At 36.0% G+C, this 24,394-nt stretch overlaps 1 protein-coding gene and 1 long non-coding RNA gene across 2 annotated transcripts; one reads left to right on the top strand and one right to left on the bottom strand.

Annotated features, from left to right (window-relative positions):
* Positions 1-3,940: 3,940 nt before the first annotated feature.
* LOC129943193 (uncharacterized) lies at positions 3,941-4,764 on the top strand. Its single transcript, XR_008781184.1, has 3 exons — positions 3,941-4,437; positions 4,505-4,646; positions 4,700-4,764. It is a non-coding gene; the product is annotated as an uncharacterized LOC129943193 (long non-coding RNA).
* Positions 4,765-7,969: 3,205 nt separating this feature from the next.
* Positions 7,970-8,615, bottom strand: LOC129953661 (uncharacterized). Its single transcript, XM_056066994.1, has 3 exons — positions 8,490-8,615; positions 8,230-8,431; positions 7,970-8,157 (listed from the first exon to the last, which is right to left on the bottom strand). Exons 1-3 carry the CDS (start codon positions 8,508-8,510, stop codon positions 7,970-7,972), a joined length of 411 nt encoding a protein of 136 aa, XP_055922969.1. The 5' UTR covers positions 8,511-8,615.
* Positions 8,616-24,394: the final 15,779 nt, after the last annotated feature.

Below are 24,394 nucleotides of genomic sequence, written 5' to 3'. Positions count from 1 at the left end.
GTTGACCTATATAAAAATAATAAAATACTAAAAAAATAGATCTAAGTCTAGCTTTAAGTCCTTCTTTGTTAATAGCTTGCATTAAGCGTAAATACATAAATAAGGTTAAGGTTCATTTTTACAAGGCCCAACTATGATTCCAAAAAACTCTTATCAAACTCCTCTTACTTAAATTTGTTGTATACTGAAAATAACTAGTTCTGACAGTTCTATCATATGTCACAATCTCATTCCCTATCATCGATAAAGATTTCAATCAGTTGAAGTATCTGTTTCCACATTGGTACAGGTACATAACGTCTTATTTTAGAAGCTACATTTTTAAACTACGAAATTAAACTAGAAATGTGAGGACTTCTTTTCGCTTGACTACTTCTTTCTGGTTCTTTTATTTCTATTCACATTCCACACGTTGCAGTGAGAGGCTTGATTTATTCGGATTTAAAGGAATTCCTACAACTCCCACAGTATACATCTAGCTTCGTCGTGGATCATAAATTTTCTTTCAATTCTTTCATCACACAACGACTTGACGACAACGACAACAAACGTTGCAAATGCTTAAGAATTTTTGTAAACTGATGGGGTGCAACCTAAAAAATAGAAGAAAATGTAAATCCGGTTGAATTGTTGAAAGCTAAGAATTTATGTTTAGACCATGAGAGATATCAGAAGCTAGACATAGAATGTAAACAAGCTGGAGTCAGAAAGTCTTCCAAAAGCATAACGTATTCAAATACCAATGAATCATTCAGCTGAGACCTAAAAATTCCACCTTTTAACCTTCCACCTTAAAATTTTAAAACAACATGCCTTAAGTTATTGAAGTGTTCCCTAGAATACCTTCTCCTTCAAAGTTTAAACGTATAATTAATTTCATAGAGGAGTAAGAAGACCAAAATATCAGCACAGCTGAAGACCTCCTACGCCTATACATCTTCCAATCCTTCCATTAAACTTTACATCAATTATTCCCATTGCGCTCTTATTCAATATCTTCCCGGTCTTTGATCGCTTTCTGACCCGCAACTGACCCAATTGATATGTCAAATCAATATTATGATACCTAATTGTGCGTACCATCAATCAGAGGCACTACTTTATTTGGTTAGATGCTTATCCACATCACTTAACCCAAAACCAATTTGTTAAAACGTCCAATGAGGAACTCTCTTTCCTCAAAGCCATCATTGCTGTTTCAGCTGTAAACATTAGATTCTGTTAGGGGTAAGGTAGGAAGGTAGGTACTTTAACTTAAGGTTCTTATTCTTGCAATCTCATCTTTTATACTATACTTAACTGCCATGAGAAAGGCTTAAACTCCTCTCATCTGCAGCTATCTTTTGCCTAAATCCAAAATGCGAGGCAGAGTCAGTCGACGACGCCAATCAAGTTGCGTCGCTTCGCCTGTCAAGCTTGAGAAAACCCAACAAGATTTCTTCGTCTTCTTCTGATCCAGCAACAAACTGCGTCGATGCTGAAGCTGATGCTGCATCCATCGTATAGAACGATGCCAAATAAGAATCTGTCCAAGGAACGGTATTGTGCGTGTACTTCTTCTGTTCCGCTATCATTTATGGATCCTAATCGCGATGCATTAGTCAGAGAACTGATTTAGATAACTTCGCCTGTTATGTTGTTGTGCGGTTGTACAGGAGACGCAGTGCAGGTTCGGTACGGTGCATATGGTTAAGATACAATATCTAAACTAAAAGCATCCAGCACCAGAGTACAGTTGGATGACTATTAAAAGACTAGGTCTGGCCTAGGTTGTGGGTTTGTTTGTTAAAATGACCATCAAAGCAATCTGTGCTTATCAATTGGCGCAGCAAGAACACAACCTTACCAGCGCAGTGCCCGAGCCGACCGACATCGTTAACAGAATGAGCGCGTATTAGAAAGGTTCTATTTATCTAGACTTGAAAACCTGATACCTTAAAAGGATCCAGATATAGATCGGGTTTTCGGAGTCTCCAATTGGATTCATCGAGAGATCTGTGTTTTTGTGTGTGCGGTAAGGAAATAAGTTGGTTTTTTGATTTCCTGCTGAGTGCTGTTGTTGTTGTTGTTGTTGACGATGTCAAATCTGTAAGAGTCAAGTCAATGGTTCTAGGGAATGAGATGGGATGGGATGCTGTTTATGCAATCAGGCGTTGAGATTGAAGAAATCTATCTCCCATGGTTACAAAGTCGTGAACTTGATCACTTATACGGGCCTTTATCTTGTTTGATATTGTAAAAGAGGTTAAGTCGACCGACGGACAACGACGACGCGACTTAGTTGATTTGTTTTCTTTTTCAAATCATCTGGGAATAGAAAAGGTGCATTAAGAAGGTATTGGTAATAGAAACGTTTTCAAAAATTATTCAAGGAAAAAGTTATCTCAAAATCCTTTTAAGGTCATAATTGTCTTTATTGATTGCCTTGGAATGTGAGGCTGCGTGTGGTGTGAATAATAAGGGAGTGTCTATCAGCATTGTGCAGATAATTGGCATATATCATAAGCTTAAAGGCATATGGATGGAATACTTATTAAAATTCTTTAAAGGGCCATAATTACAAACAGGAAAATTAACCAACGACTTTGGTTGAGACTAATATATTCATAAAAATAAAGTCTTTTTTTTGACGATCAAACTTCGAAAAGTCTTCAAGCCATTAATTTAGAATTTTACATCTGTCAAATGTCATTTGTCATCTGAAGTGTCATAATGTTAGCTGAATGTTTTTAATTTACGATAGTTTCGTAATAACGAGGATACAATTTTTTTAAGCTACTACCTTTGGCTCAGTAAAAAACAGAAGAACAGTGTGCTTAGATTTTTACCGAGTTTAACTACCTTACACAATGGGCCATTAAACTGGCCTAAGTGTGTCCGTTTCCATCTTGGATAGCCACTATAACCTAACTACCTTACTATCCGGTCAATTTGCCATATTGAATATCTGACGTTAATGGTAGACCAAAAAACACTCTTCAATTGGTCCTTACATCTCAACCTGACAAATACACTATATTAGTGCTTTATCTCCTCTAGCACATTGAACCATTTTGTCAAATCTGAATATTTCTCGTGTGAAACCCTCTAGCTAAAAAAGATCGTTAGAGAACCGTTTACCAATACCGGAAAGCTAACATTATTTCATGATATTAAACTTGTCACTATGCTTTACGTATTCATTTATTGATGTTGACTCCAGTACTGATATGATCACAAATTTTATTCTTTTCTTACTTACTTAGGTCCTCAGACCCAATAAGTCCGTGGGTGTTCCCTAGTGGGACAAAGAGCCTCAACTACTCCCAAGTGCAATTGTATGCGATTTCTAGCGATGTGTTTAAGCTTCTTCCAACTCTTCCCAACTCTCGACGATTACTCTTCGACTATTCTTCTCTACGTGCTTCTCAGTCTTCCAACTCTTCTTCCTTTTTGAGTGGATTGCCTGTCCTTCAATGTAGTCATTACATTTTCGAAGTTTGTGTCCAATTAACTGCCCTTTGCGCCTTCGAATAATAGTGGAAATGGGTTCCTTGCCAGTTGTCCTATACAGTTCTTCATTTTGTCTTCAAGTTGAGAGAGTTGATCCTCCAAACATTAGACAACATCCCGAACGCAACCTTGGATTTAAAGAATTTCTCTACTTTTTTTTACTGGTTACTGCGCAATGTTAACCAGAGAGGATGAGTGGGAGGTTCCGAGGCTGAACATTAGGGTGATTCATTTCCGCAAAAAATTTGTTTTTTCTCGGTGCTCAAGCAAAATATTAATTTACTTATAGAAAAAAAAAATTCTCACCAAAGTAGAGCTCCTAATATCAATTTTAAGTACTTACAATTTAAAATTTAAGTTTTCCCATGTAAAATTCATGTAAAAAAATGCTTTTTTTAAAAGTTCTAATGCTCACGCATCTTTTACAATAGCCGTGTTTTATTATCACCATGATCTGATCAGGATCATGGATTTACATGCACTACAACAACAAAACGAGATCCTGCTTTATGTTTGGATCTCATTTTGTGATCCAAAAATTAGTTCTCTATTTCACACAAGGGGTAAATTTCACATTGCAAATGTTGGTACTACTGCCAACAAATTAAAATAAAAATTGTGTTGCCATTGTATCATTTTTATATACCCGAAATGAAATATTTCTTAAATCGATAGCGAGAAACGACATATTTATTTAATTTTATTATAATCCTTAAAATAATGACAAATTTTAACAAAACCAAGCGTAAATTGGTGAAATTAAAATAAATAAATGCTAAAAAAAAGTATATTGTACAAAAAGCATATGTTTTATTTTTCTCTAAAAAAAGAACAAAAAAGTAACCATTGAACGAAATGTTCATAAGGCAACTCTGCCTTAAACGTCAAAAAAGTAATTAAATTCGTGTATTCTGTTGCAAAAATGGAAGCCAATTCTAATAAATTGTAAGTTTTTATTTATTAAATGAAATAATTTTCGTCTAACATTCATCAAATTTGATTTTTATTTTAGAACAAGAAGAACATGGACAGCAGAAGAAACCAAAGCGTTTCTGGATGCGTACAGCAAGAGGCAATTTGAGTTTGAAAGTGCCAAGCTCAAAAAATTTGCCATGCAGAACGTTTTGGAAGACCTAATTGCACTGGGAGTTTTGGTAATTTCAATAAGTTTAATGATTTTGTTCATATTTTTATTTGTTTTCCACAGACACAGCCAACAACTCTAGAAATGTTGAAAATTAAACTAAAAAATCTATTGAGGTCCTTTAAGACCTGATGATGATGGAAATCTTCGGCTCGCAGCCCATTATAAACAATAGTCATTCCCTGAATTTATCTGTCAGACAAATTCAATGCCTGCCAATGGGGAGCTTTTCAACAAAAGAAGGTATCATCTTTGCCTGTACAAACATACATATATATGTGCATAAATAAATACAACATTTTTCTTTTGTCTATATATTCAAGCCCGGCAGCGTCTATTAGTTCACCCACACCAACAACATCTGCCGGTGCAATGGGGAACGCGTTGGAATCAGCGTTACCACTTTACTTCAATTGAAGTATATCTACTTCTTTTTTTCAAATAAATTTAAAATCTACTTCCTACTTCGCACCATCATCAAAATATTGAAATCTACTTCATTTTTAATATTTGGTTTTTTACCTACTTCAATTTTAATAAAAATAGTTTGAATCTACTCCTTTTCTCTCTCACTCTTGTATGTAGTCTTAAAACTTTCTAGAGAATTAAAAATCGCTTGAGTATTTGCATTTGCAGTGAAGTTACGTCTTATCTTATGTATTCTAGTGTAACCCTTTTGTCATTTTCGACATATGTACATACATGAAAGGGCCTAGAAGGACCTTTATAATAATTTCCAGTCAAAAGGGCTGTTGAAAATGTCTAGGCCGTATTTCAATAACAACGACTTGATTTTAGAAAATAATACCCTAATTCTCATCGTTTCACTTTTCAATAGACGAAAATTATTTATTGTTTTTGTTTCGTTTTCAAACAATCCTTAACGACGTTTTCAAAGCTAATCGATCCCCCAATAACAAATTTACATAGTTTGATTTTGTAGATATCTTTATCTATCATACATATAGGGCCTGTAAGGCCTAAAAATAACAGTAGTTTAAATGCAAATTTGTACGGTCAAAAATCGATAATTCGATTTTTTTTTTTCAAAAATAAACCGATAGATTTTTTTAAATTCTTGCTAAAATTTGTGCTCTTAGTTTAGATTCTTTCAATAAAAAAATATATAAAGGCTATCCCATCCCAGCTAGAACCGTTATTTTGTTTTTTAGTTTTCTCAAGAACTAAACTATTTTTTTCTGCCAAAAATATCATAATAACAAATATTATTTTTTTCGAAATTTGATTTCTTGAAAATGGGTTATGATTTTTTACAAGATGGAAATGTCAGTCGTCTAATAATAAGTTCAAAATTATATACCAAAAATATTATTAAACTAAAATTCAAAAACGATTTTCAAACGCAAATTTTAATTTTTTTTATTTTTTCTTGAGAAATCAAATGGCATTTACATTTTTGAAAACAAACTTTTTTGCAGGTACATTTTAATTCAATACAGGACATTTTTGAATACATGAGCAAGTTCATGCGAACCAGTCGTGCATTTTATTTTTTTCTTATTTTGGATTTGATTGTTGATTGTTTGTTTTCAATATGAAAAGATATTTTCAAGTTGTCCAAAAACAAAGATAAAAGGTTTGTTGATGTACTAAAATTGTATTACAATTCCAATAACTATTTCTTGAAGAACTCTTCCTTTGCAATAAAAACATCCTAAAGTCATTTGATATGACCAAAACTAGCCCAATCTTTGCTTTTTCGTTGCTAACAACCAAGATTTAATTTAAGAAATGTTACATTAACGCCTTAAATAATTAATTTTTTTTTATTGAAATAATACAATTTAAAAATATGTAGAATAATATGAAAAAGTTCATTTTTGAAATCTACTTCCATTTTTCTCAATCTACTTCACTTTTTTCCTAAAATCTACTTCCACTTTTTTTTGAGAAGTGGTAACGCTGGTTGGAATGCCCGACAGTATCTCCTGCGGCAACGTCGAAGAGAATAAGCCCAAGGCAAAAATACTGGCAGATGAGAGAAGAAAGGGCTGCCGGAAAGTATCAACTTTTAAAGGAATATACTGCCAGCAAATTAAAAAAAATGGACGAAGCGGAAAAAGGAAAAGAAGCAAGGTTAGTAAGGAAAGAAAAATTGCTAAGGGAATTATTTAATAAACCATAAGTTTTATTTGAATTTACATAAAGCTGTGGTTCATTAAGTAATTCTTTTAACAACTATAAATTTAAATATTTAGTTTCATTATTTTATATTTTTAATGTCAATATGTTCCTACAAGTGAATTTTTTGTGATTTTTAGTTTGTATGTAAATATGTTCCTAGAAGTGAATTTTTTGTGATTTTTAGTTTTTATGTAAATATGTTCCTTTATATACATTTGTTGTGATTAATGAAATGTGGTTTTTTGAAATGTATGTAATAGGTTTTTTCTGTTTATTTTGAAATATATGTTATATGTTAGTTTTGAATGCAGTGAATTTTCTTATTTTGTTTTGATGTTTGTTCAAATGTATCCATATGCATAAATAAAACACGTTAGTACTTTTGTGAATGAATTTTTGTTTATTTTAAATTTAATAAAACAAAGTTTCTTTTAATAAAGGAGAGCGCAAGTTCATTTTTATATTTTAAATTATATTTCTATTGATTAAATCTTCCATTAACAGTTGTCGCCTAGAACTATTTGAAGTTCCAGAATGAACATCAAGATCTGGAAAAGAGTCAATCTGATGGTCTTCCTCTAATTCGTCGTTGTTGTCCACACACATGTTATGGAGGATGCAAGCGCAGCTGAGAACTAAGTTCACAGCAGAATTTATATTTGTTTGTTCCGTAAAATGAAGAATTCTTCGAAAACGAGTTTTAAGTAGACCGAAAGAATGTTCAACTACGATTCGTCCAGAAGAATGTATTTCGTTGAACTTACGTTGAGCAGCAGACATATTTCCATTGTCTTTAAAGGGCGGAACAAGCCAGTCAAGACATGGATAGGCAGAGTCTCCGAGAAGAAATGAATTGATAGGAAAAAGCTCTTCGGTCCTTTCGCACGCGTCCCTATATAGTTCCGATCTTCGTAAAAGGCGACTGTCGTGCAAGCTCCCCGGTTCACCACGAAAAACGTTAATAAACTTTTTTTTAGCATTATCAACACCTTGAAGCAAGATGCTATAACTATGCTTTCTGTTGAAATAGTTCTCTTTATTTAAAACGGGAGCCTTGATTTTTATGTGCGATCCATCGATACAGCCCAAAATGCCTGGTATTTTAGTTTTGGCTTCCATTGCTGCCATATTTTGCCCAACTTCTTCTCTGCTTGGCCATTTAATATATTCATGCCCGATGGATATGAGTCATGCTGTAACTTTTTTAACTACATTCCACGCGGTTGAACGTGATATGCCAAATAAATTAGATATTTCGCGGAAAGTGTTGGTATTTGCAATATACCATAGAAATATATATATTTCTTTTTCGGCTGAAATTCTCGGCAGCCCTCTTTTTGGCGTGGAATCGCAGCGTAGTAATAAGCTATACCGATCTAGAATTTTGTTTTAAAAAATTGCATGAATATCAATATGTATGCATGTAATAAGAAAAACTAATTGTATACCTATCAAAACGTTCACTGTTGTTCTTTCAAGTCGAAAGTGGATTTTAAAATTCGCATCGCAATAATTACGAATTATATCCACAAAATTTTCTATTTTTTGGTGATTCGATGGAATATTTTCAGATGATGAGTCTGAGCTTGTATCGAATCTGGACAAATTCGAAATGCTTGATGTGCTGCTATCATCGCTTTCCAATAAAAACTGCAAATACAAATGTTTTTACCATAAAAAAGAAACAAAAATAAAAATAATTACTTACATCAACTACCGCAGCCTCCATTTGTGGTTTTTGTTTGTTTTATTTTGAAATGTCACTTTGAAGGAAGGAATTTCACACAGATACCAAACTTGAAATAATAAAAATATGATGATTCAAAGCTGTTTTATTATCATGATCTGATCCAGATCAGATCATGGTGATAATAAAACGCGGCTAATATTGTCAACCAGTTTAATAGACCTTATAGGGAATTTCACGCTCTTTAAAATTGCTTTCATGTTATTTTGTGTAACAAAGATGATGATTTAGTATCATCCAGGCATCAAAAATTGTCGTTGTTTATGCCAACCAGATCAATATTAAATTTTCCAGCAAAGACCAATTCGGAAATTTCTTCAAGACTATCATTGTATATTGCATGTCATTCAGCCATAAATCCCGTGGATCATCTTTATCAATTGTGTTAAGGAAAACAATAAATCGGACGCTGTAAGTGTAAATATGCATTAAAAACGATCAAAGTGTACTGCAGTCATTAGAAGTGTTTGGGGCCCTCATTTCAAGGCCAAGTTAAAAGAAGATCTTAAAGATCGTGCTTTTAGCCTCATCATTGATGAGTCGACCGATATAAGCGTTACAAAACGCTTAGGCATTGTTGTTAAATATTATATCGATTCAAGACAGAAATTAATTACAACGTTCTTAAAACTCGTTCCATTATTGGATGCTACTGCTGCTGGAATCTTTGCTGCAATAGAAAATGTCATGAAAGAGTTTTAGTTATGTTTTTTTCGAATATGGTCAGGTTAGGTACAGATAACGCAAGTGTTATGACTGGCATAAATGTTGGCGTATATGCCAAGTTGTTAGAAAAAAATAGGTTCTTAATTTTGATTCCTTGTGTTTGTCATTCAAAAACATTTGCCGCCCAACATTGAATATATGTGCAGCGAAAACTTTAACTGGTTCGCACGTTCGCCTCCTCGAAAATAAATGTATGAGTCAATTTATGAGTCCAATTCTGCGGTACAGTCATTAACTAAAAAAATTTGTATAAGTGATTGTGCAGATTTGCTGACATGTGATTTAGAAGAATTCGCTTTTCCAAATCCATACCTTGGGTACGAATTTGAAACTAAATTAGCTATTCTAAGAACTGAAGAAAAATAAAAGAAGTGGGATATTTCCATGCGGAAATCTTGTATTTGTTTTTTGAAGGCTTTGGTTCTTCAGCTTAGGCAGCGTCTTCCTAAAAACATAGTTATTTTGGAAAAAATTTCAATGTTCTCCGTAGAGAATTCCCTAAAGCCCAACAAGGGCCATATTGGAGATTTTTTATTACTTTTTGGTTTAAGCACAGATGACATTAACATAATGGAAAGTCAATGGCATAATCTGTATCTTTATACTTGGGAAGGCACACAGAACACAAATACATTTTGGATCCAGGTACTGATTTTTAAAGATGCAGTTAAGTTAGTGATTGGACTACTTTCACTTCCCATTTCAAACGCTGAGGTTGAGCGCCTGGTCAGTCAAACGAATATAATTAAAACAAAAATTCGTAATAAAGTAGGAATAGAACTATTGAACACCATTGTCCAAATACGCGAGGGGATGAAAATAGAAGATAAATGCAGCTTTTCTTATGAGGTTTCAAGAACTGTTATAGATGAAGTTGGAGCCTCAGCAAAGTATGAAAACCTGAGGGCGAAGAAGACTTTTTGTATGAAGAACTTTGGGATTACTCATTATTTATCTAAAATTATAAAATAGATACATTTTTTTTGTACACCATAAACAATCTTGTGAGTCTGAATGATTTAAAATTAAATAATTAACTATAAAACATGTTCCTATTTCCTATTTACATATAAAGCTTTAAGTATTGTTATTAACTTCCCATAGGAAGTTATTTAAATGGGTTCGATTTGTCAAATTGAACATTTTGACATTTATCGACGTTTCAAGGTCCCTAGAGTCGAAATAAAAGATTTTTAGAAAGATGTATGTGCGTGCGTGTGTACGTCCATACGTCCGTACGTTCGCGACGTTCGCGAACGTCTTAAATAGCTCAAGAACCAGAAGAGATATCGACTTCAAATAAATTTTGTTATACAAATAATAAGACAGAAAGATGCAGAAAGGGCTCTCAAGAAAATTGCGTGGGTGGTTATTTTACCATAGCAGTTTGAAAAAAAGGTGAACATTTTGGTTAACCCTAAATATCTTACGAACGTATTCTCAAAGAAGTATATTTTTTGAAAAAAATCTATCTAACGGTTTTTTTTTGTAAATCAAAAAAACTGAAAAAAAAAATTGTTCACCTTCAAAATTTAACGACTAAAATATGATTTCATCTCCAAAAATATTTTGAGCAACGGAGAATAATGTTTTTGAAATCCGATAAAATTTTGAGAAAGATCGTATTGACAGTTTTTTTTATAAAAAATAAAAATCTAAAAAGACATTACTCAAAGTTGGTAACAATTGAATATCGATTCAAATATCTTTTCAAAAACTTGAAATTTAGGCTTCAAACTTATTTTATCTGATAAGAAATATTGTTTTCAACATTCGATAAAATTTTGAAAAAAATCTCATTGACAGTTTTTTTTACAAAAAATAGAAACCTAAAAAAATTAATAAAAGTTGCTAAAAATTCATTTTCGACTCAAATATCTTTTCAAAATTTTAAGATATTGGCTTTAATTTACTTTAATCTTTCAAAAAATATTGTTTTCAACATTCAGTAAAATTTTGAACAAAATCTAATTGACAGTTTTTTTACAAAAAATTAAAAACCGAAAAAAAATTAACAAAATTTGGTAAAAATTGAATATGGATTCAAATATCTTTTCAAAAACTTGAAAGTTAGACTTCAAACTTATTTTATCTTATAAGAAATATTGTTTTCAACATTCTGAAAGACGTTGAGAAAAATTGAATCTACATTTTTTTTACAAAAAATAAAAACCTTAAAAAAATTATGAAAGTTGGTAAAAATAGATTTTCCACTCAAACATTTTTTCAAAACTTTGAGATATTAGCTTTAATTTACTTTTATCTTTCAAAAAATATTGTTGTCAACATTCGATAAAATTTTGAACAAAATCGAATTGACAGTTTTCTTACAAAAAATTAAAAACCGATAAAAAATAACAAAAGTTGGTAAAAATTGATTTTCGACTCAAATATCTTTTCAAAAATTAAAAATATTGGCTTCAAACTTATTTTATTTTACAGAAAATATTGCTTTCGATATTCAGTGATTTTTATATAAAAATCCAACAGTCTGTTATTTCATAAAAAATAAAATCTAAAAAAAATAGTACGCAAATTTGGTAAAAATTAATACGAGTACATATTATAGACAAGCTTTTAAGCAAGAGAAATCAACAGACGGGATGGAAAGTTATCAGTGTGGGACGCATCCCAGCCTCTTTTTTTGAACTAATTTTGTTTTTTGTTTTTGTTTATTTTTTTTGTTATATGTTTGTTAGGTATATACGAGTATATGTGATAAGCAATATTATTTTGCAATTTTTAAGATGTTTGTTTTTTAATCATCGATATGGATGTTTTATATGGAATTTAAAATCTAGCATTTTATTTTTTTAGCTTCCATACGATCTAGCATTATAAAATTTGAAATCTAGCATTATGAAATTTGGGATTATGGCAATGCTACTCGGAGGGTGTGTTGCGTATTCGGTAATTTTTTCGGCAACTCAGAAGATGTCAGTTGCATGGCGTCATTTACCAAAGAATAATGTTCCTTCCATGTTCCAAACTGGATCAGAACCTATCATCTATAACTTTACCGGGTGTTGTTTTGTACAGAGAATTCTGCTTTGATATGATTGGGTTAACCACGTCCTACGCTACGTTGAACCGTTGAACTTCTTGTCCTTAAATGGTAAGAGGATTCTAGTTCGTTTCTTTTTTCAACTCGAGGATCTGCTAAATGAGCTTTTATCCAAATCTTCTCCGAAAGCCAGGTATTGTTTCTTTCTTGCACACGACGCGACTATTCTTTCAGCACCTGATATGATAGCGTTGTACAAGTCCAAAAACCTTTTCCAATTGTCGTAACAACTGCCAACTTCATCCTTTTCAATGCCAGGCTTAAGCCCTGTGTTGTTACTGCAAACCTTAGCATTCAAGTCTCTTAGTACCAATATGATGAATTTTTTTTGTTACATTATGCATGCACTTAAGGGGTTATGAATACCCTTGTAATTATTAAACACAGTGCAAGCGATTAGGAAAGGAGTATAGCATTAGAAAGGAGAAACCGATGCATAAGACCTTGCGGTGGCGTTCAAGAGAAGCAAATGTCTCGCTAAGAGAACGATCTCCAACCATTTTTAGAGCTCTTTTTTAAATTCTATCCAGAAGACTCAAATACTTTATTGGAGCACCAGCCCAAATATGAGACTTGTAGTCAAGTTATGGAAAATAAAAGTTTTGTAAATTATAGCCAGATCAGAAGGGGTAAAAAACTTCTTGCATCGTCGGAGATGTGATCACTCCATAACAAGTGTTTTGTGTTCCACATATGTACATGCGTAGGACTGATAGTTAATTAATATCCTCGATGCAAGTACCACCCATGGATAGTGGCATTGAGGTAGGATTACGCTTTTGTGACGGTAGACATCATTGAGTTTTCGAAGCATTAAATTCTATACTGTTTTTGAGACCCCATTGAACAATGCTGTCAAGATCAGAACTTAATGAACTTATCATACGCTGCCGTTGGTAGTCCACATCCGAAGAACAAAGATGAGAATCTAAAAACGAATATGAAAAGCAGAGGGTATTATCATCAGCGAAACAATGTAGTGTGTTATAATTTTTAGACAAAAGATCATCTATTAATATTTGAAAGAGATTTGGAGAGAAAATGGAGCCCTTGGGCACACCAGTGTTTATATTGTCGATATCAGATTTGAAACCGTCCAATACTACTTGAATTGAACGGTCCGAAAGGTATTTTCTAACCCAACGAAGAAAAGATTCATCGATACCAAAAGCAAGCATTTTCGATAAGAGAGCTTGGTGCCAAACTCTATCAAATGCCTTAGAAATATCAAGTGCAATAGTCTTACTTTCTCCAAAACAATGTAAAGATTTGTTCCACTGTTCGGTGAGATGAACCATGAGATCACAAGTGAACCTGTTGCTACGAAAGCCATAGTACTGGTCATTTAGAAGTTGCCGTTCTTCGAGATATTTCTTAAGCTGGCAATTAATCACCGTTTTCATGACCTTGGTAAGAAGGGACGTAAGTGCAATTGGTCGATTTGAGGGGGAGGAGGATTAGACTTTTTTAGTTGCAGGCTGGACAAATGCAGCTTTCCATCCACTCGGAAAGAGACCAGTAGAACAGGACAGATATCTGCGCTGGAATCCACGTCACTATCGAGGAAGCATAGTGACCAGTTTAAGTTTCTGAAGAAGTCGTTAAGACCGTTCGAATTGGCTTTCTCATATTGCCATACGATTCTCGAAGGATTTTTCTCTTTAAGTGGGATTTTTCGTCATGAGAAATTAGCAGATATGACACAATGGTCTGATGTGCCTGACGTGATAATGCACTAACCTCATATTTATTAGGATCAGAGGTAAAAAACAAGTCTAGAATGTTAGCAACCTGACCTGCTACTTCAGGATTCCGAGTTGGCTCGTTAACTAACTGAGTTCGGGGGGATTAACTCAGCTCAAATATCGACATAGACTTCGGATGTGGTCGACAAGAATAGCGCAGCCACGAATAATTGTGTACATTGAAATCGCCCGTAACAACGATCTCACTGTGCGGAAAGTGATACAATTCTCTGGATAGAGTCAGACAGCGTATCGAATTCGTTAAAAGTCGAATTGCTATCCAGACTTTGCATGCTGTGTTGTAGTTGGCAGCACTTAGCCGACTGTAGAAGCATTTTTTCTCTTTGTCTGCTCAAGTTCCGTTGAGGCGTAACAATATCTGGCCCCCGGAATCTGGACTTCAAAACTTCTGATAGCTGTTTAACTTCAGCAGCAGTTTACAGCTTTCATAGCACTCCCAGGTGTCCATCTGGAATTACAGTGTTATGCGTTGGAGACATCTAACTTCAATAAGCTCTATTGTATAACACTGTCTCTCTTTCTCTCTAATTGAATTAATCTTGCGTTGTATAAGATTCACATACGAACAATGCTAAGCACTTCGTTGTGGGAGGTACCCAATCAGACACGACGCAAGTCACCAATTTCACGCTTTTTCCACCAATACCGTGCGATTTGACATCTATGCCTTCCCGACGGGACGCTTTCATTTTATAACACCTCTTGTTTTTTATACTTAATTGCAAGATAATGTCTTTACTTGCTTTACTTTTAAAACCAACAAATTAACACTGTAATTGCATCCTGTTTCAAAATTGGATAATTTAATTTAATGAAGCTGTAAGAATAAGAACATAATCTTTTCATTTAAAAGTCTTCTTGGACATTAATTCAAGAGCAGAAAATAGTTATCTTATTTCACTTGATAACCTAACCAATCTTCCAGCTCTGACTTACAATATTTATGACAAGAATGATTCTCCAATTAAAGAAGTTGGAAAAAATCTAATTGAAAAGATTCAATTGTTAAAAACCAAAATCATCAAAGTCAATAAACTACCACAAAAAAAAGTATCAATACTTAAAGCGGATTATATTTTCCAGTCTCAAGCCCAAGTGCCTGGTGCATGCGCTGATGGCCAACATTGTCTATAGAAGAGAAGCACATTCTTAAAGATTTTTCAATTATTTTCGATTTAAGAGGATTATAAAGCTGAGTCACTATTTATGCGCTTCTAGAAGAATAACAATTCTTTCGCTGGCCAAGTCCAAATTAAAGACTAAAGTTGGTATGGAAGTGCGCGTGTCATCCACCCTACACCACCATAAGAGAAGCATCAGCGTTGAATTCTTATTCTTTTCTTGGACAATGGAATTCAAATTCTTCCCTCGCGTTGCCGCCGACGACGAGGATGTGCAACGCAATAACAATAGACTATAGTCGCAATAGGTCGTCGTCATCATCCTCGTCCGGACAAGTCATGCCAAGCCGCCGATATTTGCGATATTCATACAATGTTTAATCCTCGAAGCTGGAAGATATCTTTTGTTGAACCTTAATTGCGGATTTATTGTTGGACTTAGAGCTTCTCTGTATAAGGAGCATTTGAAAGATCCTTGACAAGCGAGGCGGTAAAATTAAAGGTGAATTTTCTGAGAAAAGGGAGAGAAGTTTTCCATTCAGAGATGGGCGATGGCAACTCCCATGTACGGTCTGATTTTAATTGCTCCCGTTTCTTTCCAAGCAGTTTTACAAATACTACTGACATCTGGGCTGGCGTCAGAGTCACTTTGACCTTACCTGAGCTAGCGCAGGCATCAGCAAATGCAAATTCTCATTAAAATCTTGCCACAGCTACTGCCTCTGCTGCATGACGGCCATTTGACAGTCGCAGTCGTTATATTTTGTGTTTTCTTGTTTTGGAACGCTGGGCTCCGCTCCACTCCGCCGCGCGCCGCGCGCCGCGCGCCGCCGTCCCTCCACTAAAGTCTTCGAAAAAAAAACTACCTTGTATCATCATGCGCTGCACTTTCATGGCATGAGGATTACTTTTACTTTCGTTCGGATCGGATGGTGGTTGTACTACATGTCATGACTGACATTTCAATGGTAAAGCCTTTTATTATCTTGCTTCTTGAAGATTATTATTATTGGTTGCAACTTGAAACTTGCGCAACAACCGAAGTCGACGAGTGCCAGTTTCCAGTTCCAGAGAGCCATTCGAACGAATTATAAATTATTCATTGCAATCGAGAGAAGAAGAAGCGTTTTTTTTTTGTGTTGCAGCCACCGGCTGATGTGCTGTGTGCGGCACTGCTTCATGTCGCTTAAGTTTTATTGTCGCGCTTCTGATTATGGTGAGCTGGTGAAGAGGTGCTTGTTTTTCTTTTTTATTGCAACTCAATAGGGAGTTGCACTTATTTGGAGGATTTGAAGGTTTACCCTTTAATGGCTGTAGCCGTTCGGGGGACATAATTTTGCACTTACTGCGGATACGGTATACTGACTTACAACATCAGAGAATGGATTTTATTATTTAGGATGTATGAACTTTCGGTTTTGTTTTTGTATAAATCAACGATTACATTTTTTTTTTCAATCAGAATTGGTATGGATGTCGCAAGTCGGAAATTCAGAAGGACTAAGAACCAAAACAGCTTTGGTTTTGTATTTAGATAAAAAACAAATTTAAATTTTGTAAATGTTTTGAGTCATAAAGTTTATGGGCATGCATTAAAAAAATACATTACACAGGATCGAAAGGATGTACCATGTATTTTCATTTTGATTCTCATTTTAAAACTATAAACTAGTTAATTGTTCTCTTTCTTATAATTTCACATGTCGAAAAGTATTTGAAAAGAACTAAAAAGTTTGATGGGAAAAATGTAAAATTTTACTGTCAAATAGACTAAAGAATTTTTTTTAACTCAATGGGCATACATATGGAAAACATATGTGAGTATTTTCAAACTAAAAAAGAGGATGGTATGTGACAAACACTGAGTGATTTCCCAACCCGCCTGCCCTTCTGTCGATTTTCCTGAAACTTTAACACAAAATTATTAAAAATAATTTGTGTGAGATAAAAACAAATAGAATCTTTGCTCTCATAAAATATGACCCGAAAAATCATTTATAATAAGTTTTTGTTGTTTTTCTAGGTTAAAGTATTTTGTAATAAGAAAATTGTAAATTGAATTTTTCCAAGAAAGTTTTTGTCTCCAAGACTTGACTGCTAGAAAGCAGATATCACCGCCATCCAGAAAATTCGATGATATGAGCCTGAGATCATTTCATGACCATCTGCTTCAAGGCTGATTTCGGCAACATTAGAATAATGTGCGCATACGCCCCACAGAAGAGAAGGATGACAACACCAAAGATATGTTCTTCGAGCTCTTAAACAAAACATATGAGCAGTGTCCTAACTACGATATTGAAACTGTCCGTTAAATATTAATGCCAAGCTAGGAAAGGAAGACATCTTTGGTGGAATAATCGAGAAAAATAGCCTGCACGACAACACTTCCGACAACTGTTTCACGCTCATAGGCGGAGTGAAACGTCATGGTTGCCAGTACGCGTTTTCCACACCTCAACATCTACAAAGAAACTTAAACTTCTCCAGATCAATCTACCGTCAACCAAATTGATCATATTGCAATCGACGCCAGGCACGCTTCCAGCATCATGGATGTCCGAATTTTCTGAGAAATTACCATCGACTCGGACCACTACCTCGTTGTAGTAAAGGTAGCACTTCGGGTTTCCAGGCCCAAGAAAAACAAGGAGATGCTGGGAGAAGATACAACGTCGAACGGCTACAATCGCAAGAGATCGCCAAATTGTTCTTCGACCGAGTTATAGGTAACCTCTCTGGACGTTCTCTGCCGCCAACACAATGTATCGAAAACCAGTGGCATCATTGCCAAGATGCAATCAGAGAAGCCGCATCTGATGTGCTGGGTTTCAAGCAACCACCAACAAGGAAACGCTGGTTTGTTGAGGAATGACGGCAGGCAAATGCAGCCAAACAACAGGCACCAAAAGCAGCGCGAGAGGAACACCATCTTCTCAGAAGGAAAAAGAGAGGGCATGAGAAGCTTGCAGTCGAAGATGTTGAGAGGTCTAAAAGCATAAACGAAGTTCAAAAGTTTTATGAACAGGTGAAACGAAATTCACAGGTACATAAACCTACAACTGAAGGCTGCAAAGACGAAAGTGGAAACATCACAATCAGCTAACAATCCTGTCCTCCGACTTAGACGAAATAAAGATTGCCATATCTAAGCTGAAGTCTAATAAAGTCACTGGAGCAGATGACTTGAATGCCGAGCTCTTTAAAGCAGCTGGAGATAAGTTGGTTAGGAGCATGCACCAACTTATCTGTAAGATATGGTCGGAAGAAAACATGCCCGATCCTGAAAAAAAGAGACCCTCTAAACTGCACCACCTATAAAGGAATCAGTCTACTTAACATCGCCTATCTGTCGTAATATGTGAGCGTCTTAAGCCCATCGTCAACAACCTCATAGGTCCTTATAAGTGTGGTTTTAAACCAGGAAAGTCCACAGTTGATTAAATATTCACATTACTAGTAGATCCTGGAAAAAACCAAAGAACACCAAATCGACACCCACCATCTTTTCATCGATTTCAAGGCCGCATATGACAGAATCTACAGGGACGAGCTATATAGGGCCAAGTCTAGGTTTGGCATCCCTACCAAACTCGTCCGTTAGTGCAGGATGACCATTGATACTTCACGCTGCTCCATAAAGGTTGGAAACAACTTAACAGAACCTTTCGATGTCAAAAAAGGTTTTAGACAAGGCGATGCGCTGTCATGCGATTTTTTAACATCGTACTTTTAAAAATAATGCAGAACTCACACGTCAACACTAGAGGCACTATCTTTCGAAAGTCTGTCCAATAAGTAGCTTAAGCTGATGACATTGCCATAATCGGAAGAACTCACTGTCAATGGGGCTTTTGTGAGTATTGAGGCAAAGGCGGCAAAAATGGGTTAAACGGTTAATGAGGGCAAAACAAAGTACATGCTGTCGACCAGAAAGGACTTACAACAACGATGTGTCAGCCAAAAAGCCACCATCGACAGACGTAACACTTTTTTAAAGATTTCGTCTACCTAGTCTCCGCTATTAATGCAGAAAACAACACCAGCGCTGAGATCAAACGAAGAATAACTTTTGCAAACTGCTGTTTCTTTGGGCTTAGAAAGCAAAGAACATGATCATCATCTCCGTCCTGCTACACAGTGCTGAAGCTTACACTATCACAAAGGCAGATGAAAGCACCTTGGGTCGTTTCGAGAGAATACTTCTTCGTATGATCTACGGTCCCGCATGCTTAGAAAAGGAGTGTAGGAGAAATCCAGAAAGTTAAAAGTCTAACAACTAAGATGGCTGGGTCAAGTAGAGGGCATGGAAACCACTGTTTTGGCCCGAAATGTCTTCGAATCCATACCCACAGCGCAGTAGAGGAATGCCACGCATCAGGCGGAGCGCACAAAAGGAAAGTGACCTCACCCAACTTGAAGCATGAAACTGTAAACATCTAGCTAGCCACCGAGCTGAATGGAGAAGTTTGTTGGGTGAGGCCCTATAGTTCACACATTAATTTAGCGCCACCTTACGTATGACTCGTATTTAACAAGACAATGACCCTGAGCATTGTGGAATACATTTGAGGATTGTGGGACGATGTACATATGTACACCATGAAACAATTAAAATATCCTTTCAAGCAATGCCAAGTTTTAAAGACAAGCTTTTTGATTCGAGAGTTAAATATCACTATATAGTGACTTAAGGACTTAGTATTGTATTTATTTCAGGTATTTCTAATAGCATTCCTGAATGTCTATACCGTATCATCAAGTAGTAAAGTTCATAGCATTTCTACCTCTCTCAAATAAATGTTAGTATTTTCAATGGTCTTGTTATGAAACGTAAAAAAGTCTTTCTTTGGTTACGGGATATATTTTTTCACCTTTCCCATTTTATGCCAAGTTTGAATAACTTGGCAATACAAAGCCTTCCATCAGCTTTGTTTAAAGTTTCAGTAATAATTGTCTAAGATTCCTTAAAATTCGAAAATTACGGCTTGGTTAAATTTTTATTTTGGGTGCCTGCGGCATGGCAGATCGGGTAGTTGGTGATTGCCTAAAACTTGGTTTAGCCCAGAAATGCAACTTTCTTGCCATGCCGATGTTCTTGCTTTACCTCCTCGTGGTGGCCCCCGGGCAATGATTTGTGTATCCCTATGTACATGAGTTAGCAAAAATTGCAAGGGCGAAGTTTCCTGACTCTTCAGGATAGGTTAAGGAGATTAGCACTCTTTTTAACTGAAATATGTCCCGATACGGAAACCAAAATTTACCCTCGGATAATTAACGATAACTCGTTGACGACTTTTGGCTAGTGTACCTGGACAAAGATTAGTTTCCGGAATGTGAGGACGCTTCTGAACTCAAGAAGTGAAGGTCCGCACAATGCCAGATTCCTCCAATTAGAGGGAGAATTTATGTGGTTAAGGATAGATATCTTAGGGTTAAGCGGAGTGGAAAGGTTGGGATCGGGAAAATACAAGTCACCGACACGTAACACTGTACTGTTCTACTCTGGTCTTGCTCGGGAAGCTGAATTTGGGTAACACCTTAGAAAAACGGCAACCAGAAGTCTTATTTCATGTGAGTCATTTGGGGAAAGGCTTATCAAAGCCAAGTCTTAGAGAAAAGTACGACACGTCACCATTTTATATATACAGTGTTACGCACGGACGGAGCTTGCATCTGATGAAGAGGAAGAATGATTTTATAATCAACTAGGATCCGCTTACAACGCCACTCCCTGGGGAGATAATATTTTGGTTATGGGAGATCTCACGACAAACGTAGCTCAAAGCAACACCTGGTGAAAGAAGTAAACGGTACTGTGATAAGTTCGGTGGGTGAACAAGTCAAAAGGTGGAAAGAACACTTTTCCTCTGTCTTAAACCGAGTGTTTACAAATAACGTGCAGCCGATACCTTCTGAAGCGCCTGAAGAAACTAATGCCCTAATCCGCATCGCACCTCCCTGTAAAGAGGAGATCGTTGCAGCAATTAAAGCACTTTAGAACAACAAAGCGGTTAAGCACTTAAGAACAAACAAGCAGCGCCAACGTCATCAAGCGAACTGCTTCATCCGCTCATAACAGAAGCCTGGACCACCGAAAGCTTCCCCCATGAGTGGAAGAAGGGAATAATCGTCAAACTTTCAATAAAAGGAGATCTTAAAAAGTCCGAAAACTGTAGAGGAATTTGCGTTCTACGTTCATGCCGTTGCCAAAATAGTAGAGAAAGTCATACTGAAACGAATCGTAGAACACCTTGATCCCCAATGGTAGGTTGTTGGATTCTGTCGCCAATATTGTTTCTGTTGGTGATAAGTGATATTCTGCGCTCAACTCTGTCAGGTAGCGGAGGGATCTAATGGACTTTGACATCCTCTTTTTAGCACTTGGATTACGCAGACGATGTTTGCTTACTTTCTCATAAGATCATGGATCTCCATCAATTGACAAAAAGTGTGGTTAGAGAAGCAGATGTCGTAAGGCTGAACATTAATTCCGGCAAAACAAGAATGATCAGTCTCGGAACCCGACCATCCTCTCAAATAAATATTTCCTCGCAACCGGTGGAAAAAGTGGAGAGCTATCAATACCTTGGAAGTATCGTCTCCATCGAAGGCGGAACCGAACAAGACATCATTTGCCACATCGGCACCGCAAAAGTGTTCTTTCATGGTTTTGAAAAATACGTTTTAGTGTTAATTTTTAGTGCTGATTCCGAATCGGAACTCTGTTTTCAAGCGTGATTTCGGAGTACAATTTTGATTCAGGCCCTTCACTCCTTAGTCTCGGAAAAAAAAACAGTTTCTAATGTGTCTGCATAAAGAACGGTAAATTACAAAGCTTATTTCGTTTTGTATTTAAAATTAACAGGCTATATGCAAATTATTGGAAATCTGAAAGTGATTGTTAGACATTTTCGCAAGCAGAAATCATTATCGTATATCTTCTTCGTGTCTCCTAAATTATAGTGAATGACGTCTTGATGCCACAAAACTTAAAATAACGTCCATTTATGGCCATTTTTATATTATTTTATGATGATTTTTGAACAGACATGTTAAAAGTCATTAAAAATGAAGACAATCTTGCTTCATACCGTTATATTTTGAAGATCAACATTTATGTTCCAACCAACGCAAAAAGTGAAGATTTAAGTAAAGGTAAAAGAAAATGTTTATAAACAAAATTACAACAAAAAACAGCAATAAAATTAACAGGATTTTAACGGTTTTAATTAGATCCCTAGAGTGTAACGGTTTTACAATAGTTACGACAACAAACTATACAACGACAAAGACGAAGACGTTGACTATAAGACGATGTCGCTTCGTTCGCGTCGCGTCTATCGTAGTCTGACACAATTGGAGGTCTGCCACAAATCACCTAGTTGGCAAAATAAATTCCTCTATTTCTGTGACCGACCAACGACGGACAGACCGACCACATCAAGTTGTGGTACAGTGCCCAGAGAAGCGAAGTTGATATAAATTGCCAGGCGTTTGCTTTAGCTTCAGCTTTAACTTTAACTTCAACTTCAGGTGCTTATGCGGTGGTGCTTCCCTTATGGCCGCTTTATAGTCTTTGCGATAGAAACGTCAACCGCATTTCCGCATTTTTGCTGTCTTCTTGCGCTAAACGAACAAGTCTTTGGCGTTTGGCTTATAGTGTTGTGAAAGTCTAGGTATATATAAAAATGTGGTCATTCTCTGGTCACCTTGTTTAACAACGTTTCGTAGTCGTCATCCTCATCGTCGTCGTCCGGTCAAACGACTCGGCTGACAGCCTGAGATTTGAGAGGTGAAAAAAAGCTTCAACATCATCTTTAAATTGTCGTAATAAATGTCAAAACCATTTGTTTAGCGTTGATGTTGTTTGGCACGCTGGCTAATGGCTGATGCTGATGCCTTGTTGGTGATGTGCGGTTGAAGCTTGACCGAGCGACCGGGGCTTTTTTCTCCTCATCGCTAATGATTAAATTAATTAAATTTGCAAATGCGCGACTTCATTAAAGTGTTATAGCGTTCATAATTGGCTGCCGGAGGCTGTGTGCCACACAAAGGGGTATTGCTCCATCTTGACGGCCAGCAGTGTATCGTGCGTCGCTGTCGATGCTTATGATAGACGAAAAGATAAAGATTTTTGGTACAAGTCACATGACGTGTCGGATTTAAAGTACATAAAATCGCCGCCAGTTTGTCTAAGCTATAAGCTGTGGAAGTAATGTGGTGATCTTTGTAACCAGTTTTACTGTAAGCAAAGTGAAGACTGGTTAGAGACTTAATTATGGTGGCCAATATTTTTAAAAACTATTTGAAAGGTACTTGCAACAAACGAAGAAGCTAAAATAACACTTGACAAAGCTTAAAGTCAAGTCATTTCCACAGAAGCGGTTTGGAAGTGAAGAATTTTAGGCGTCTTTGGTGATCTTTATGGTACAGCTTGCTTCTTTTCAACGGAAAATGTCGAGAAGAATCTTCTTGATTCTCGCTGTTTTAAAGTCTTATATAGCCAGACAAGTCCTTTTTTTAAATAAGAACACGCTCATGGTCATTTTTGTAACCCTTTTTATGGCAAAGGCACAGTACGAGCATCACTATAAAAAAAGAGAGAGTGTTTAGAAACTGGTATCGGTGCACATTGCATTTTAGTCAAATAATGACTTGGAAAGACAGCGTTTGGTATTCCACATTCGCTTAGTACGGCTAAAGAACGATTCTCTATGGTGGAAAGTAATACCGAAGTTTGACTCTATGGTATGCTGATTGACTATCCTGGAGGCGCAAGTAGGGCCGTTAAATTATTTGAGGGAAGGAATGCAACTAGCTGTTTTGTTAAAGGAACACCGATATCTCAAAAGAAAAAAAGAGAGGTTCCAAAGCAAAAATACGGTTTGAAAGTTCTATGTGCAGGTTAAACGAAATCCTCAAGTGCATACACCTCGAACCAAAGGCTGCAAAGACGAAAGTGGAAACATTCGCAGTCAATGCTGAGAATATGGAAAGACCACTTCTGTAGACTGTTTAACGGCGACTACGCACTTAATTCCGCTATCAGTAAGAATGATACATTCAACATAGGTGACGAAACCCAACAATACCGTCTTTCCGACTAAGACGAAGTAAAGATTTCCATTTCGCAGCTAAAGCCTAGCTGCTCACTGGAGGAGATGGCTTGAATGCCGAGATGTTAGT

Source organism: Eupeodes corollae, chromosome 1, assembly GCF_945859685.1.
Source record: "Eupeodes corollae chromosome 1, idEupCoro1.1, whole genome shotgun sequence".
Classification (NCBI taxonomy): Eukaryota; Metazoa; Arthropoda; class Insecta; order Diptera; family Syrphidae; genus Eupeodes; species Eupeodes corollae.
Note: the sequence above shows the minus strand (reverse complement) of the source record. Positions and strands in the feature narration are given on the sequence as shown.

Bases quoted from the DNA above. Each gene is read 5' to 3' on its own strand.
- LOC129953661 (XM_056066994.1), bottom strand. From the start codon at position 8,510: ATGGAGGCTGCGGTAGTTGAT. The intron at 8,432-8,489 runs GTAAGTAATTAT...TTGTATTTGCAG, and splicing joins TGGAGGCTGCGGTAGTTGAT to TTTTTATTGGAAAGCGATGA. The intron at 8,158-8,229 runs GTATACAATTAG...ACAAAATTCTAG, and splicing joins AACAGTGAACGTTTTGATAG to ATCGGTATAGCTTATTACTA.